The sequence below is a fragment of the Hydra vulgaris genome, chromosome 07, assembly GCF_038396675.1.
Source record: "Hydra vulgaris chromosome 07, alternate assembly HydraT2T_AEP".
Lineage (NCBI taxonomy): Eukaryota > Metazoa > Cnidaria > Hydrozoa > Anthoathecata > Hydridae > Hydra > Hydra vulgaris.
The window spans coordinates 15058555-15075716 of NC_088926.1; the positions used below are offsets into that span (position 1 = coordinate 15058555).

Here is a 17162-nt window from a genome sequence, read left to right on the forward strand (position 1 = left end):
ACTATTGCGTTTAGTCTTTTTTCATGTTTAATCTTTTTAAGTTGTAAACTTCGTTGCTCTTTTTTTCACTTTCTCTAACTCATTAATGTCTCGTTGTAAATATAGCTTTCTTGCAGGTGTAGCGAACTCAAGAGGCTGTCTCACAAATGTTGTACATAGTGATTTCACCGTCTTCACATCAAAGTATTTAAATGTACGTTTAATTAGAACCAAAGGTCTTTTCACTTTTGTTGTCGCTGAAGTCCCTTGATCATGCCATTTAAGGTCGGATGAAATAACCATGCCTAAATCTTATTCACTTGCTATGGTATCCAAAGTATACTCTTCGCCGTCATGGGTAATACTATAACTCATTTTTGAATTCTTTTTACCTATATGCATAACTTTTCAACGTTCAACTTGGTCAACCAGATATCCATCCATTTTACATTCATTGATGTCATTCTGCAAAGACTCGTGATCTTCAACTATTTAAATAACTTTGATTAGTTTACTATCATCTGTGTATAATTTGCAATTCGAATCAAAAATTGATGGCAGATTGTTTAAAAATATCAAGAATAACAAGAGACCAAGCATAGAGCCATGAGGCGCTCCACTAAAAATCTCAAGCCACGGTTACACGTACATGCCCATCACAACTCGTTGCCTTCTTTCTTTTTAAAAAGGCGATATCCAGTCAAGTAGCACATCCTTTATACCATAAGCTTCGCACTTTTTCAACAGTCACTTATAAAAAACTTTATCAAAAGCTTTGATAAAATCCATACAAACCATATCTACCGCTAAACCTTCACTCATGCTTGATGTTAAAATGCCTAATGTTTCTTGTAAATTTATTACACAAGCTTTATTTTTTACGAAACCATATTGATTTTTGACAACAATTTATTTTCTAAAAGATGAGTCATTATTGTTTTCTTATAAATGCTTCCATGACTTTGCATGTTATAGATGTTAATGGTACGGGTCTATAGTCAAGCGGTTCTGTTGTATTTTTGTTCTTGAATATTTTGCGTGATATTTTTTTTTCCATTTGCTAGGCATTTTTCCTGTTTCAATCGGTTTTCGGAAAACTAAAACTGATGGAGTTGCGACACTACTTGAACAATTTTTAAGTACTTAAGGACTAATAACATCACCGTATACTTTGTTAACATCCAGAAAATCCAGTTTTTGTTTAACTGTCTTATTGGTAAAAACATTAATCCGATCCCATTTAAAAAAATTTGTAATGCGTGGTTCAAACTCTGGAATTCCACCATGCTCTTTTACAAAAATCAATTGAAAACTTTTGTTCAAGGTATTAACAATCTCATGCTTGTCAGATGTGAGTACTTTTGCTTAGTTTTTCATTGGTTGTATTATACCAATGTTTTTTGAATCTTTTTTAAATATTTGTAAAATAATCTTAGATTTTTTTGCCGTTTTGTATTCGTTTAATATTTTCAGATCTTTTCTATGGAGTATTTAGTTCACTCAATTCATTATACTTTGTACGAAAGCACTGAAGCATTGGTCCACATTTAAATCCTTGAACAATTCATACCAATTTATTAAATTAAAATCAAGATGTATTTTTCATAGTCTCCTCTTCAGTAATTTATACCTTTACTATTGAATTGCGTAACGATTATGTCAACACCTTGAATATCATACTTGAATTGAATTACATAATGTGCTTTTTAATTGGTAATCATTTTACAGTTATCTGTCATTAGTAAATCAAGTGTGCTTGTAGGTTCACGGTCTAATATATGAAATGTTGGTTTAAAAATATATTGTTCAATATAGTTTAAAATATCAATAAATTTTATACTAATTTTACAATTTTGTTTCAGTTTTTTGTTCCACCGTCTTCGTTCCATTGTGTGGGTAACTAACATCACCAATTAATCCAGTGTATTTTTTTGATCGACTAGACATTTAGACATGTGGCAAGCACTAAACTGATTTTAGTGTTTACGCTTTCTGGACTACTAAGTGGTATGTAAATACATCCAATTAATAAATGTTCTGGGTCTGGTGGTCAAACTACACCATATCTGCTCTGTTCCATTATCACATAATGCTGAATGACTAACGCTTGTTGTGATAAATTTTGATTTTGCATAAATCACTACTCCACCACCGTTTTCACCATAAGCTCTGTTTTTGTTAAAGCAGTTGTACCCATCAATGTTCATAACTGATTTATCATTGAACCACGTTTCACTCACTAATATAATATCTGGTTTGTCGCAGAATAAGTGCGCTTTAAGTTACTGCACTTTATTATTAAATGAAGTTGCGTTAGTGTACCAAAGATTGATGTGACTTTTGGGTGGGTCGTTTTTTAGTGTTTTTTCGAGGCATCGATTTTGACAAATAATATGTGAAGCCATTTGTTGAACGTATTGAAGAACCATTAGACAATTTAAATGATGTGCCCCATAATGATAGCCATTTGTTTTCTCAATTTCTAGATTTTTGTTGAGTCGATTTTTTTCTTTAACTGATTGTTTTAGAAATTTTCGCTGTTTCATTGTCAAAATTGGCATAAATGTTCTTATAACTTTCCGGGTTTGTTAGTTTTTTTCGTTGATTTAATTACTGCAAGACTGTCATTCTTATAATGTAATTCAACTAAGATGAGACGTGGATGATTGAGACTTAAGTTACGTTTAAATCAATATAATTTGGAAATTCTTGATATATCAAAGCCAATAGTAATTAAAATCTCTTCTTTAATACGTTCTACCCCTTATGCCAATACTAAGCTTGAGTAATTTAAAATTACTTATTGTGCACCTTATAACTGGAGTAAGTTTTTATTACTTAATCAAAATATTATTGACTTTGAAAACTTAAATGGCTTTAAAAAAACTATTAAAAAGAGTATTTTAAAGTATAAAAATTTACTTACTGATTTTTTTCTAAACTTGTTCACTGCTAGCTTCTTATATAAACTCTTATTTTTTAATATACTTGAATATATTTTTTAAACATTACGTTAGCAATAAACGTGGTAATATTAAGAAAAAGTAACGATATATGTTTGTATAATTGTTATCTTACATTTTAATACAATTATATTGTAACAATTTAACGAAAAATTTTGTAAATATTTTTATTTTTCTATATGTATATATATATACATGTATGACAATGTAAAGCAGTTCTTGATGATAAGACCTTTTGGTCTCCTGCAAGTTTCCCGTGTTCTTCTTACAGCTCGTATTACAGAAGTTTGTTTATTATTTATGTTTGTGATTTTTTATATTTATATGTATATTCAATCTTAACGAATCTTTATTCACAAATACTATGGAACAAAAATAAATTAAAAATAAAAATAAAATAAAATAATAAATTTATTGTTTGTTTTTTAGCTATCAGTTTTTTTTTTATTCTTCTACACCAAAGATTACTACATTTTTCTCTTTTATTTTTATATCCTCTTGTTCGATATTTACAGCACTTATAAAGTCTATCGCTGGTACATTTGGTCTGTCCATCTCTTAAAAACGTTTGATAAATTGATCGTACTCAACTTTCCGTACACTTACCATTTAAAAAAAAAATTTGATTTATATTATTTTATTTTTGTTCTTAGGTCCTAACTATGTGTTTTTTTCCGTCTACGATAACATTTCCAAGAAATCACGCACGGAAAATCGTAAATGTTGTGTCTATTATTTTCATTATAATAAAATTAGTAAATTTTAATTTACTCTCATTTAACCAACTCCATATAAATATTTTGTAAATGAAAAATGGTGTATATTACATGTTATCAAAGAATAAATTAAGTTTAAAAGGAATCACGCGCGGAACAGAAAAATACAAACTTTAGTTACTTGTCAAATAAACTTGAATTCCTTCAAAAATAAAAGCATTAGCGGTATACTTTTTTTAAATAATATTTTATATATTAGTAAAAATTTCCAGACAGTTACAAGATTGCACTTGTACCGCAAATAAGTCACTCGCGGAAGTTGCAAATTTGCCGAGTTCATGTAATTAGTTTTGGGTAAAAATTTCTCAAAAAGCAAGGGGTTGCACCCTACATCACCGAATTCGCTGAAATTTGGCAAAAAGGTTTAAAGATATAAGTTAGGAAAGAATGTAAATTTTTTTCAAAAAATTCTCATCCCTTTAAGAGTTACAGCAACTTGAAGTTAGTTAGTTTTTAACTGAAAAATGAGGGGGGAAAAGTGTTGGAAATAGGTTAGTTTACCATTATCCTTTTAACAAGCTTATGGTAATGTTGCGAATCTAAAATTTGGTACCAAAGGAGTTTAAAATCAGCTGAATCTGAAGATCATAGTCTCGTATCTGTCAAAACAATAGAATATAGTTTATTGTTAGATCCACAAAACGCACTTACTAAAAACAATAAAAAAGGACATTTACAAGTATAGCTCTAGAAAAAATCTGACTGATGGAAAAAACTTTTGGTTTTGATTTTCTTAAATATTTGACATATATCTACTTTGCGAATCAAATTTTTATTGGCCTTATGTTTTGTCGAGAAGTTATTAATGTTTTGGTTTTTCAATTTTTCTAAAAAAATTTTGTAAAAAAAAAAAAGTTCGCAAATGTATTTTGATATTGAACTAAATACAATTAATTTTATTTTTAAATTAAATTGGTCTAATTAATCATAATCTATAAATTAATTATATAATTATGTTTTTTTAAATCAACTGACTATAATTATTAGAGTTAGTTGATTAAAAAAAACAGTATATATGATTAAATTATTTACAAAGTTATTACAAAACATAGTTCAACATTTTGTAAATTTATAAATTTGTTAGTTGTTATTTTGATTACATAATAGTTATTTCATTTTTGTTACATAATAGTTATGTCATTAAGTTAAACAATATTATATAACCTTTTATTCTTAATTGTTTTATTGTAATCAAATAGTAATTATCTCATCAATAAAAAAAAAGTAATAAAATGAAATTAATTAAAGTAATTAAACAAATTTCTAATAAATATAACCATGTTAAGTTATATAGCTAAATAAAATTATATTTGGTTATATTTTAATTTCACACAAAATTTTTGTAAATAGTTGGTAGAGAATTGACAATAATTAGTAGGTACTTAGGCATTTAAAACATGTCTATTAGAACAAATAGCTATTTCTTCAAGCAATATGTTCCTTATAAATACAACTTAAATTTTTATAGTGGACATATTGTTTGTGTTTAAGTGTGATTTACTTGGTAGGACATAGTATTTAAGATTTCTTGTTTTTAAGTGTTTAGACTGTGATTACTCATTATAGTTTTATATGGATAACAAAATAAATTGCTGCTTTGTAAATAATTATGGAGCTTGTTATAAACAGTCATATACCCAAGTAAGAAATCTGATTGAAGATATTGACAGCAATTTTAAAAAACTACTTGTAAAATGAACAAATATGAAAAAAGAACAAATCACTAGCATATGCACACATCATTATGATATGTTAGTTGTAAGATATGAGGGTAATCAGAAAAGTTGTTGTAATCCATTTCTGACTCACCAAAAGGTGTGTAAAGGTAAAAATTTATATATTTATATTTCATTAATAATATCATTCTTAATAAATTGTTTATAAGTTTTTTTAACAATTATCATAATTAAAAATATAATTAATTTTATAGTAATATAATAACATAGTATAAATAACGTTATTTAAGTAATGTAATTACTCTTTTTTTTCAGCATCACTACGTATGATTACAATGCATACTGTGTTAGAAGCAGAAACTATAGGTTTAAATCTTACACCTGGAAAGAAATTGTGTCCAACCTGTCGAAGTAAAGTTATGAAACGTTTATCAAAGAGTACAAGTGAAAATAAAAATGATGAAGATTTGATATTGTTAGTGAAACGTCCATTCAAAATAAAAAAGGTGTGGATACACACTTTACATTTGCTGGAGTATCTCCTATTAAGGTCAAAGGATTGCATAAGTCAGGTAAAATCAGAGAAGGTAAACGAAAATTGACAGCATTAACAACCTCCATTAAAAAAAAGGTAGCCACTTCCCTTAATATATCAGAAGAAAGTTTTGAAGAGCAGTCAAATTTTGTTAACGAGTATATTGAAAAAGCAAACTTGTTTGATAACATGATGGTATTACTAACTAACAAAATTGCAGAGTCTACAGCAATATCTAAAAAAATACAACTGACGACACTTGCTCCAACAGACTGGTCAATAAAAAAGGTTTCTGAAACATTACATGTAACAAACTATGTAGCTCGAACTGCACATAAGTTGGCATTAGAAAAAGGTATTTTAACCATGCCTAATCCAAAACTAGGAAAAGTTCTTCCTGATGTAACAGTTCAACTGGTCAAGACTTTTTATGAAGATGATGAACATAGCCGTATAATGCCTGGTAAGAAGGATTATGTAAGCATAACGAAAAATGTTTACATGCAAAAACGTTTGCTATTATGCAACAACAGATAGGTCAAACTTGACACATAATAAAGAGCCAGTGTTTGAATACATCGAATTAGTATGTAGAAAAATGGAAAAACTCGCACCACATTCTTATTTAGCAAAAAGTCAAGCATCATACCTGAGATCAAGAAAAGAAAATATGAATGAGGTAACAGCATTATTTTTAGGTGATTTTTCGGAAAACTATAAATTTGTAGTTCAAGATGAAGTGCAAAGCTTTCATTGGACAAATTTACAATGTACACTTCATCCTGTGATTATTTATTTCAAAAAAGAAGGTATTCTCAAGCACAAATCTTATTGTATTATTTCGGATGATATGATCCATGATGTGAACATGGTATATAAAATTATTGATGTTGTTAGCAATGATATAAAAACAAATCTGCCTCAAATAAAAAATATTGAATACTTTTCTGATGGGTGTGCAGGTCAATATAAGAATTGCAAAAATATTTTAAATCTTTGTTTCCATCTTGAAGATTTTAGATTTTCTGCTAAATGGAACTTTTTTGCAACTAGCCACGGTAAACAACCTTGTGATGGGATAGGTGGTACAGTCAAACGTTTAGCAACACTAGCAAGCTTGCAAAGAGATATGGGTAATTATATTCTATCTCCACAAGCAATGTATAAATATTGTCATGAAAACATTGAAGGTGTACATTTCATATATATCTCATCAGAAGATTTATTTTTGGTGAGAAACACTCTTAAAGAACGATTGGATACTGCAACAACAATACCTGGAACACGTAGTTACCATCAATTTGTACCACTTGGCCATCAAAAGGTAAAAAATATATGTTTAATATACCTTTTACTATCTTTTAAAAAACATGCATAACTTTTGTTGATCAAATAGATTTTTGATTTGAGCAGATCATTGTCAAAAATATTTATATTTTAGTTTGGGCTCGCAATTTCCTTTCAATGCATTTAATAAAACATGTTTAACAAAAATGAATAAATGCATATGTTATTATTTTGCTAGGTAGGCACAAAGCTATGCAGTGTTGATGAAGAATTTGCTTTAATTCATGACTTTAGAAACGTCCAGATAACAACTGTAAACCTAGTACCAGGTGATTTTGCCTGTGTTTCCTATGAACAAAAGTGGTGGATAGGAGTCATTGAAGATATTAATCTGAAAGAAAAAGACGTGCTTGTAAAATTTATGTGTCCGAATGGTCCTGCACGGTTGTTTAAATGGCCACCAATAGATAGCCAATGCTGGATTCCAGATGTCCACATCATTTGCAAAGTTGAGGTACCAATAACAAAAACAGGGCTTTGCTACTATTTAGCCAAAGACGACTTTAAAAAAATTGTTTTCCTAAGGAAATAGAGATTATTATGTCTTATCCATACTTAGACCTTATGCTTATGTGTACAACTTGTAAATAATGTGAATGTAAAGCATGTATAAAATCACTAAAATTGAGTATTTCTTTTTTATATTTTTTTATACCTTTTACAATTTTAAATAACATGAAAATAAATAAATAAAAAAAGTAACTAAACTGTAAATTTCTGATTTGATTGATTGGTAAAAGGTTGGGATTGAGTGTCTGGTTTAATAAATATCACAAAGTTTTGTGTCCACATCAATCATCAATAATTCCTTAAGTAAATGTAAGGCCAAAATAAAATTGGTTCGAAAAATAGATGTTCATCTTATCTTTAAGAAAATCAAAATTAAATTTGTTTTCTATCAGTCAGACTTTTTTTATAGCTATAATTGTCAATGCCCTTTTGTATCGGCATTATTGAGTGTATTTTATGGATGGTAAAATAAAGTACATTGTTTTCTTTTGACAGATAAAAGCCTATATTTTTTGGATTAAACAGGTTTTAAACTCTTTTGGTACAAAATTTCAGAACTGTAGCATTACTACAAGCACCTTATAAGGGTAAAAGTAAATGGAATAACTTTCGGCACTTTCCCCCCCCTCATTTTTCAGTCAAAATCAAGAAAACTTCAAGTTGCATTAAGTTATAAACGAATAGGAATTTTATGAAAAAATTTTACAGTCTTTGCTAATATATATCTCTAAACATTTGTGCCAAGTTTCAAAAAATTTGGTGATGTAGGGTGCAGATTTGTGTTTTTTTGTGTTTTTTGAAAAATTTTTACTCTTTTATGAAAATAAATTACTTGTGAGTATTTCAAGCGAAATGCTATACCCTTACAACTCATATTTAATATACTTTCAATGAGAAATGCAGTCATCAAATATTTATAGCTGGAGTATAGCGTTTAGAAAATTATTGTATACTAGTCAAACTATTGCAATATTAACAAAAAAGTATACAAAATGTATACTTGTATATATACTTCAACATTTCAGATAACCTAAAATGCAACAAAAAAAATTTTTTTTATGTAATTGTTATTTAAGATAATCATAATTATGCATATTTCATGAAGACTTAGCTTCTAATTGTAAAAACTAAGAAAAAGAAAAAAACACGCACAGAAATGGAAATGCACTGGCAACGTTTTTTGAAAGATTTTACGACACAACAACAGAAAAACTCGTACTTAATGACTTTTTTTTTCTGTATACAACATATACATTATTACCTGTCTTGTAACCCACTACTTTTCTTTCCTTATTCAAACCTAGTCTGCAAGAGAAGCTCATTAACAACTTTTCATGAAATGTTTTGTCAACTAATTCCAGGAATGTAACAAATTATTACTTTTTAGAATTAGTAGAGAAAATTAGTTAATAAAAAATTTATCTCACATATTACAATATAGATAATATTTTTATTTTCATCTGATATTGTATCTTTAGGACAAAATATATAGTTGATCTTATCGCGTATAAACTTAAATTAAAGTACAAAAACTTTTAAAAAAAGCTTATCTAAAAATTTTAAAAGTAAAAAAGTCCATATCTTCTAAAGTGTCACCCAACAAATTTATTCATAATGGTACATCAGACAAGAAAGTTCTTTAAAAAAAATCATAAACTACTCTCGTATACAGTGCTGGATTATCCCCTAGGCCATGGTCTAGGGACCCCATAAAATTAGGGGGGCCCATAAAATTAGGGGCCCCCAAATATTTAAAAACGTTTTTTTAATTTGAATAAAATTTCAATATAATTTTTATTGTGAATTAATTAATCATGCGGTTTAAACATTTTTATTTTATTTATTATTCTACTTTATACAGATACTTAAAATATTTCTGTGCAAGGTGATCCTGCAATTAAGCAGCGTATCTTTATATTTTTTTCGCTCTCATCAGTAGAGATTAAAAACTTCCAGAATGTTTAGGAAAAGCGAAGTAAATAAATTCAAAGTATACTTTGAAATTTATTTATATTTTGATAAATAATTTTACGTAAATTAATTTCAAACTAGTGATTTTAATAACCACTTTGAAATTTATTTACTTCGCTATTATTACTGCTATTGCTATTATAATTTTTTGTTAATTGTTTTTTTATTTTATCCTTAGTATTGTTAGAAATTTGTTTTGACTTCTCTATTATTTTTCTTAGTTCAATTTTTTAAACAACGCACAAAAAGTTGATTGCAGCGGTTGCAAGCTAAAACTTAAATGTAATTTAAATTATAACAATAATCCATTGCAGGTTCTTTAAAAATGGTAAGTACTAGTTTCATTTTTCATGTTTACACAAATAAGCTTATATAAATGATGATCTTTTGTATCTAATTTTCTGATTAAGTCGGATTTTATTGGAACATTTTCATTATGAATTTTGAATTCAATATGAAATTTGACAGTTGTTTATTTATGCATTATCATAGATTAAACCATGCCACGATTTTACCTTAGTGGGTCAAACAAAAAAAAAACTAGCAGAGGAAAAAAAATAAATTATGCTGCTGATTAAGCGAAAATTCCGAAATTGTCTTTATTTTTCCAAGAGTCTGTTCCCCCTTCTCTATTGCGCAGATGTAGTAATGAAATTGTAAGAAATTAATTATTATTTATTGTATGTTTCATCAATTCTAAGTATTTTGAAATGGGTATTTATAGCAGTGTTTGTAAATTTCGAGGTTCAATCACAAACAGATAAAATTGATCATTTTGACTGCAGCAATTCCACTGCTCATCAAAATGAATTGAACCCTCAGAATGATAGCTGTTTGAATGATCTTGAGCAACACATAGTTAGATCTGATCCTCTAACTTGCGGAAATGAATCTACTATTGAGTAGGACTGTCGTTCAACCGATCCTGGAAAATGGGACAATTTTAATTAAGATGACGTCAGTTTTTGGATTAATCGTGGTCCACAAAAGTTTGGCACTCTTCATTTTGGACCGTTAGAGCGCTCTCGTAGATTTTACAATATAGAGAGTTGAAGAAAGCAGATGGCAAAAGATTTTTGCGAGAATTGCTCATTTATTCCCCAACAACTGGTTGTGTGTACGGTTTCCCTTGTAAACTTTTTATGTCTTAAGAAAAATCAAACAAACTCACTAGCAATAGATTAATGGTTGGAAGAATATTTTTCAAATAAATCAACATGAAAATGGATCTCTTCACAGAGAATGCATGTTGACATATTTTCAGAGGAAAAAAAGCTCTGTTGTGAGTTACACCGTTCAACTTCATTTCTAAACGTGATGACTGGTATAAGTGTTAAAACGTCTTATACCAGTCATCATAACGTTATTTAAATGAGGTTTACCTTTTCACGGAACAAACGAGTATTTTGGTGTTCCAGATAATGGGAATTATCTGTGATGTCTTAAAACAACACATCGGCAACGTAAAAGTACTAAAATCATTATCAAAAACGAATGAGATTGCTAAAGATCTCTCTCAAAAAAGTAAAACCAGACACGAAGCTGAATGTATTTCAAATAAAATGGGAATTTTTGAATTTGTTTTCATGCTCGTATTGTGGAGCAATATTTTAATTAGTTTTCGATCGACAAGGAAAGCTCTGAATAAGAAAACAAAGCAAAATCAATCTCGCCAGGTATTGATTAAAAAGAAGAACTTCTAAAGAACTTTATGCCCCGTACGTGATATTACCTGCTCGACTTTTTGTATCAACGGGTTCATAGTAATTATTGATAGGCTTAAGAGAGAGATTAATAAGCGAAGCATAGTTTACTTAGAGGTTGCGGAGATGTTTTTTATTTTTGGCTAACTTTGAACTTTCGGAAAATGACTAAGACGGAAGGTTTCTAATTTGGTTGATTTTTATTCTAACAACTTAGAAGATTTTCATACAGAACTGAGGCAATATCACAGCTACGTCAAATTAAAATTTGTAACAAAAACTCAGTTCTCTTATTCTGAACTTTACGAAACTTTGGTTCATGACAACCTTGCACCAGTTTTTCCGAACGTCGAAATTGTTCTTCGCATTTTTTTAACACTTATGATTCTAAATTGTTCTGCGGAGCACACTTTTTCAAAAATAAAACGAATTAAAAATGAGCAAAGAAGTATCATGCTTCAAGAGAGATTAGACATGATGAGCTTGATGTCTATCGAATCAGATATTCTTCGCGAGATCAATTTTGATAATACATTAAATAGTTTTAAAGATAAAAATTATAGGGAAAAAAAATATTTAAAAGTATAACAATGACGATTTCGTAAATTGTGATATCCTTTATAAGTTTTTTTGTAAAAATGTCCTAATTATAAACGTAAAGAAACATATTTAAAATATATTTAAAAAGTAAAAAAATGTAGTATGTTTAAAAAAATAATTCATACCAGGTTTATCACATATTTTTTTATATTTATGAGGAAAAGGCTTATGTGCATTGGTAAATATCTAAATTAATGAATATACGAATAACTTTTTTAATGCAAAAATTGGTTTTAATGCCTAGGGCCCTAGTTTTCCTTAATCCAGCACAGCTCGTATATCCATAATTAGAGCTGTATTAAAGCGGGGACTGATATACTACAGACTTAAAAAGAAAATAGACCCTTAATAAAATAGATCCTCCGTTCTTTTTTTTTCAGGGAACCAGATAACTTTTTTTTCGTATGTTTTTCGCTTTTTTAAAATCAATTTTTGGGAAGCTTGGGAGATATTGCGAATAAATGATTAAAGATGTATACTATTTAAATATACGTACTTAAATATATGTTTCTCTAATTATTATTATTATTATTATTATTATTATTATTATTATTATTATTATTATTATTATTATTATTATTATTATTATTATATATGTATATATATATATATATATATATATATTTATATATATATATATATATATATATATATATATATATATATATATATATATATATATATATATATATATATATATATATATATTAGTATTTAAGTATTTATACTTAAATAGTTTGTATCTCTAATTATTAATATCTTTTATAATCATTATTAATATATATATAACGGGTGAGGACAAAAGTTAATTTAGTTTTGCTTGAAATATATATATAACGGGTGAGTTACACAAAAGTTAATTTAGTTTTGCTTGAAATCCATAATATTATATTTTAGCATTCGAATGAAATTTGTATTTTTAAATATTCTAGTTTTATTAAAAAAAAAATTTTAAACGGCAAAGAAAGAGCAGTTCTTCAAAATAATGTCAAAAATTATTTTGTTCATAATATGTCATCATACACTTTACAACAGGATGAACTAGAATTATTAAACAACGGTTTTAATTTTGCTTTAAAACCAATATTTATAAAAAAGACGGACGTTTTCGCTCAGTTTGATAGCATTGCATAGTTTCTCGACACTCAACTTAGAAGCAGTGATTCGGAACCTCAACTTAAAAGCGAACTTTCTCATTTAGCGAACAGTTATGTATATAAATACACACCATCTGAAGGTAGTCTAAGGAAACACAAAATATTGAAAAGACTAAGGAAAAATGAAAGCATTATAGTCACAAAACCAGACAAAGGGAATGGTATAACTATTTTTAATAAGGTTGACTATATTAAATCTTTAACTAATATTATAAGTGATAAAACTAAATTTAAGGAGTTAAAAGACGATCCAACTATTAAAAGAGAACAATCTTTACAAGGGTATCTTAGGAAACTTAAAAAACGTAATTGTTTTGAAAATGATGTTTACAATAAAATTTATCCTGTTGGTTCACAAACAGCAAGAATTTATGCTTTACCAAAGATGCACAAACTCAGTAAAAATTCTTCTCTACCATCTTTTAGACCAATTATTTCAACAATCGGGACATATAATTATAAACTTGCCAAATATCTTTCTGATTTATTGTCTCCTTATATACCTAAATTTTATTCCACCTGTGACTCTTTTTCTTTTTAAAAAGTTACTTCAAATCTCAACATCCGGTTCTCATTTCTTATTTAACGGGAAATATTATGATCAATTAGATGGCGTTGCCATGGGTTCTCCTTTAGCGCCAATTTTAGCTAATATTTTTATTGGGTTTCACGAACAAAAATGGGTTAGTAATTGCCTTCCTCCATACCGATTTTCTATAAACGTTATGTGGATGATATTATCGCTATTTTTAATTCAGAGTTTGAAGCTCAGGAATTTTTTACACATCTTAAGATGTCTATTAATTAATAAACAACATAAAAACTTAAAATTTACTATGGAAAAAGAACCTCTAGACACTTAACAATAAGGGTTCATGAGCATCTTACAAGTGACAAACAATCTAATGTTTATAAGCATTTAATTTCATCTGTTAATTGTAAAAATCTAAGTAACTATAATTGTTTTAAAATTTTGGATACTGCTTCTAACAAAAACAAATTCAAAATTAAAGAAGCACTCCATATTAAATGGAAAAACCCATCTTTAAATGAACAAACTGTTCATTATAATATAAATTTGTCTATCTAGTTTTTTTGTTGTTGTTGTCGTTTTTTATTTACTTATGATTTTTTTTTTATTTTTTTGCTAATTACGGTATTATAATTTGAATTATAATTTTTATTGGTTTGTAACAATTCGATTTGTCTGTTAATATTTCTCTGTAATGTCTTCAAATTTTGATTTTATATTTATATCGAGAGTTTTAAATTGTAATTTTATCTTTTGAAGATGTAGTATGTTAACTACGAAACGTGTCAAGATTAAAAAATATCGTGTTTTTCTTTAAAATATGTTCACATTTATTGCTATTGCGTTGCTCAGGAAACATATATATATATATATATATATATATATATATATATATATATATATATATATATATATATATATATATATATATATATATATATATATATATATATATATATATATATATATATATATATATGATTTAAACTTTTTACAGTCGCATATGAAAGGCGTCAGAGCAAAATTGAGATCAATTGCAGATAGTGGTGTTTTTCCATATAAAAAATGATATATTTTTATTAAAAGATAAATGCTTTATTTTAAAAAAATGCAATAGTAGTTTGTTTTTTTATTTATAAATAAGTTATTGACGTTTTTATTTTGTCCGATAACTTCCGCATCACCCGTTATTACAATGTTTTACAATTTACTTCCACCTAAATGACAACAACCTTAAGAACGACTTAATTGATTTTATGAAATTTGATAGTTCCTACCCTAACAAGTAAATATTATATACTACGATACAATAAAGAAACAAATATAAGGCATGCCTTCTAGTTTATTAAGATATTCAAGTCCAACTATACAAAATTAATTAAAACAAAACTTGGGGCATAAATTATTAAAGAAATTACCATTTACCAAGATTAAATCAGTACCATTTTATTCTCTTATGTTAGACACTACGCAAGAAATTTTTAAAGTAGATCAATTATGTGTTGTGTTAAGATATGTTTAAATTGTTTGTGATGGTAGTCCGAACCAATTAGTTTTGAAATAAGTGAAACATGTTGAGGATTTTTTGAACTGAAGGGTCATTCTGCAGATAAAATGAAGTATCAAGTGTTTAAAATGTTAAAAGAAATGATTATTCCTATAAAAAATGTTATAGTCAGGAGTATAATGGAGCTTCTATAATGAGTGGAGCATATTTTGGCCTTCAGACAAAGTTCAAACTTTTCATTTCTTCAGACAAAGAAACTCAAACTAATGCTAAACATGTGAATAATGAATTCACTGAATTTGATCATGAATGACAACGTTAATAGGTACCATGAAGTAGTTTTTTTTAACCATCCTTTAAAATATTTTTGCCTTTTAGAACTAGCGTAAAGAGATGGGATCTTCTTCTTTTAAAGTTTACTGGTGAGTCTGAAGTAACTTTAATAAAATTAAATTCAACGCGTTGGTTCAGGGGTAAAAATTGCAACTTTTATCCTTTGAAATAACTTCCAGACATGGAGCAAACTTCAAACATATATATGTTTATACTTATGTCAAATAAGGATGCTTTGCAAAAAGTTGCGATGATTAGAGCCTGGGAACAAAAAACCCTAAATAGTTTTGCTCTCTGCCCCAAAAAAGAGAATAACAAGTTGGTAAATTATTTTTTGTACTATTCTCAACTAGATTTAAATTTATCGATAAATTATAAGTTTCATTTTATAATATTTCTGCGTTCAAAAATTATGACCAAATAAAGTTTGAACCCCCATTTGAGAGGGTTACAAATTTTATATGGTCATAAATTTCGAACGCTGAGAGATTGAATGAGAATCGGTATACCTTGATATTATTTTTGGGTTTGTGAGTTATTGTTAAGAAAAAACCAAGCGAAAAAATGAGACTACTTTCACATTGAAAAATTCTTGATAGTGTAGTAGAGCATATTATTATTAGCATTCTTTTTGAACACGTGTTTACGGGTTGTGATACGAGATCAGCCATTCATAATGGCTAAAAGGCTAGAAGGCAAGAAGCGTTTTTACAAAATTTCAACACTTAAGATTAAGTATTGAAATTTTGTAAAAATGTAAAGTAGTATATGACGCTTCTAAGGAAATATTTTGAAAAAAAAAAATATATAAATATAAAATTTGAAAGTAAAAATCAAAAAATTCAAAACTTTCATTTTTTTATTTTATTTTTAATTAAACATGTTTTTTTAATCATATGAAAAAATTTGGAAGTATTCGAAACGGCAAAAAATACATAAAATGCTTATTTAATTGGAATATATATTAGCTTTCTGCTAAACTCTAGACAAAAAACAATCACGTACTTTTTAAACTTTTTAACAAACATTTTCCTTATATTAGGCTTAATTACCTAAATAATTTGATTTTTTAATTGTTGCGTGTGGTTAACTAATTTGCATATATTTCTATATTTACATGAATATTTTCAAGAGTTTATAAAATGCTTATTATAGAAATATTCATAATAGTTTATTATTAACAATTTTTATACAGTGAGTTATTATCGAATAAAATATAGGTCGACTTTAAAAACAGGCAAAGTATCTTCATCAAGTTCTTGGACATTTTTGCTGTACGGTTTTCTAATACTAGTGATGTAGGGATCGGAAGTGTACAGAAGAGTATGAATACGTATTTGTAGCTAATCTAGAACATTTCTTGGCATGACCATGACAAAGGCGAAATTTTTTATAATCTTTAATACGGGATTTTTGCACATCTTCTGAAAGTTGACCAATAGGCAGTACTGCAAAATGTTTTATGATATTTTCTCCGTGAAGTAAAATTGTGTGTAATGAAGACAGCATATAGTACCAGGTATAATTATTCACATAAATGTGGGTAGCTTCTGTAGCATATGTACCAAAAGTT

At 27.6% G+C, this 17162-nt stretch overlaps 1 protein-coding gene across 1 annotated transcript; it reads left to right on the forward strand.

Annotated features, from left to right (window-relative positions):
- The first annotated feature begins 5709 nt into the window (after positions 1-5709).
- Positions 5710-7900, forward strand: LOC136082313 (uncharacterized). The gene is made up of 2 exons (XM_065801162.1): positions 5710-7253; positions 7455-7900. The coding sequence occupies exons 1-2, from the start codon at positions 6423-6425 to the stop codon at positions 7806-7808; spliced, it is 1185 nt and encodes a 394-aa protein (XP_065657234.1). The 5' UTR covers positions 5710-6422; the 3' UTR covers positions 7809-7900.
- Positions 7901-17162: the final 9262 nt, after the last annotated feature.

What these genes read in the sequence shown, in the direction of transcription:
- LOC136082313 (XM_065801162.1), top strand. Translation starts at nt 6,423, where the DNA reads ATGTTTACATGCAAAAACGTTTGCTATTATGCAACAACAGATAGGTCA. An exon ending in TACCACTTGGCCATCAAAAG is followed by an intron (nt 7,254 to 7,454) that starts GTAAAAAATATA and finishes TTATTTTGCTAG; the next exon opens with GTAGGCACAAAGCTATGCAG.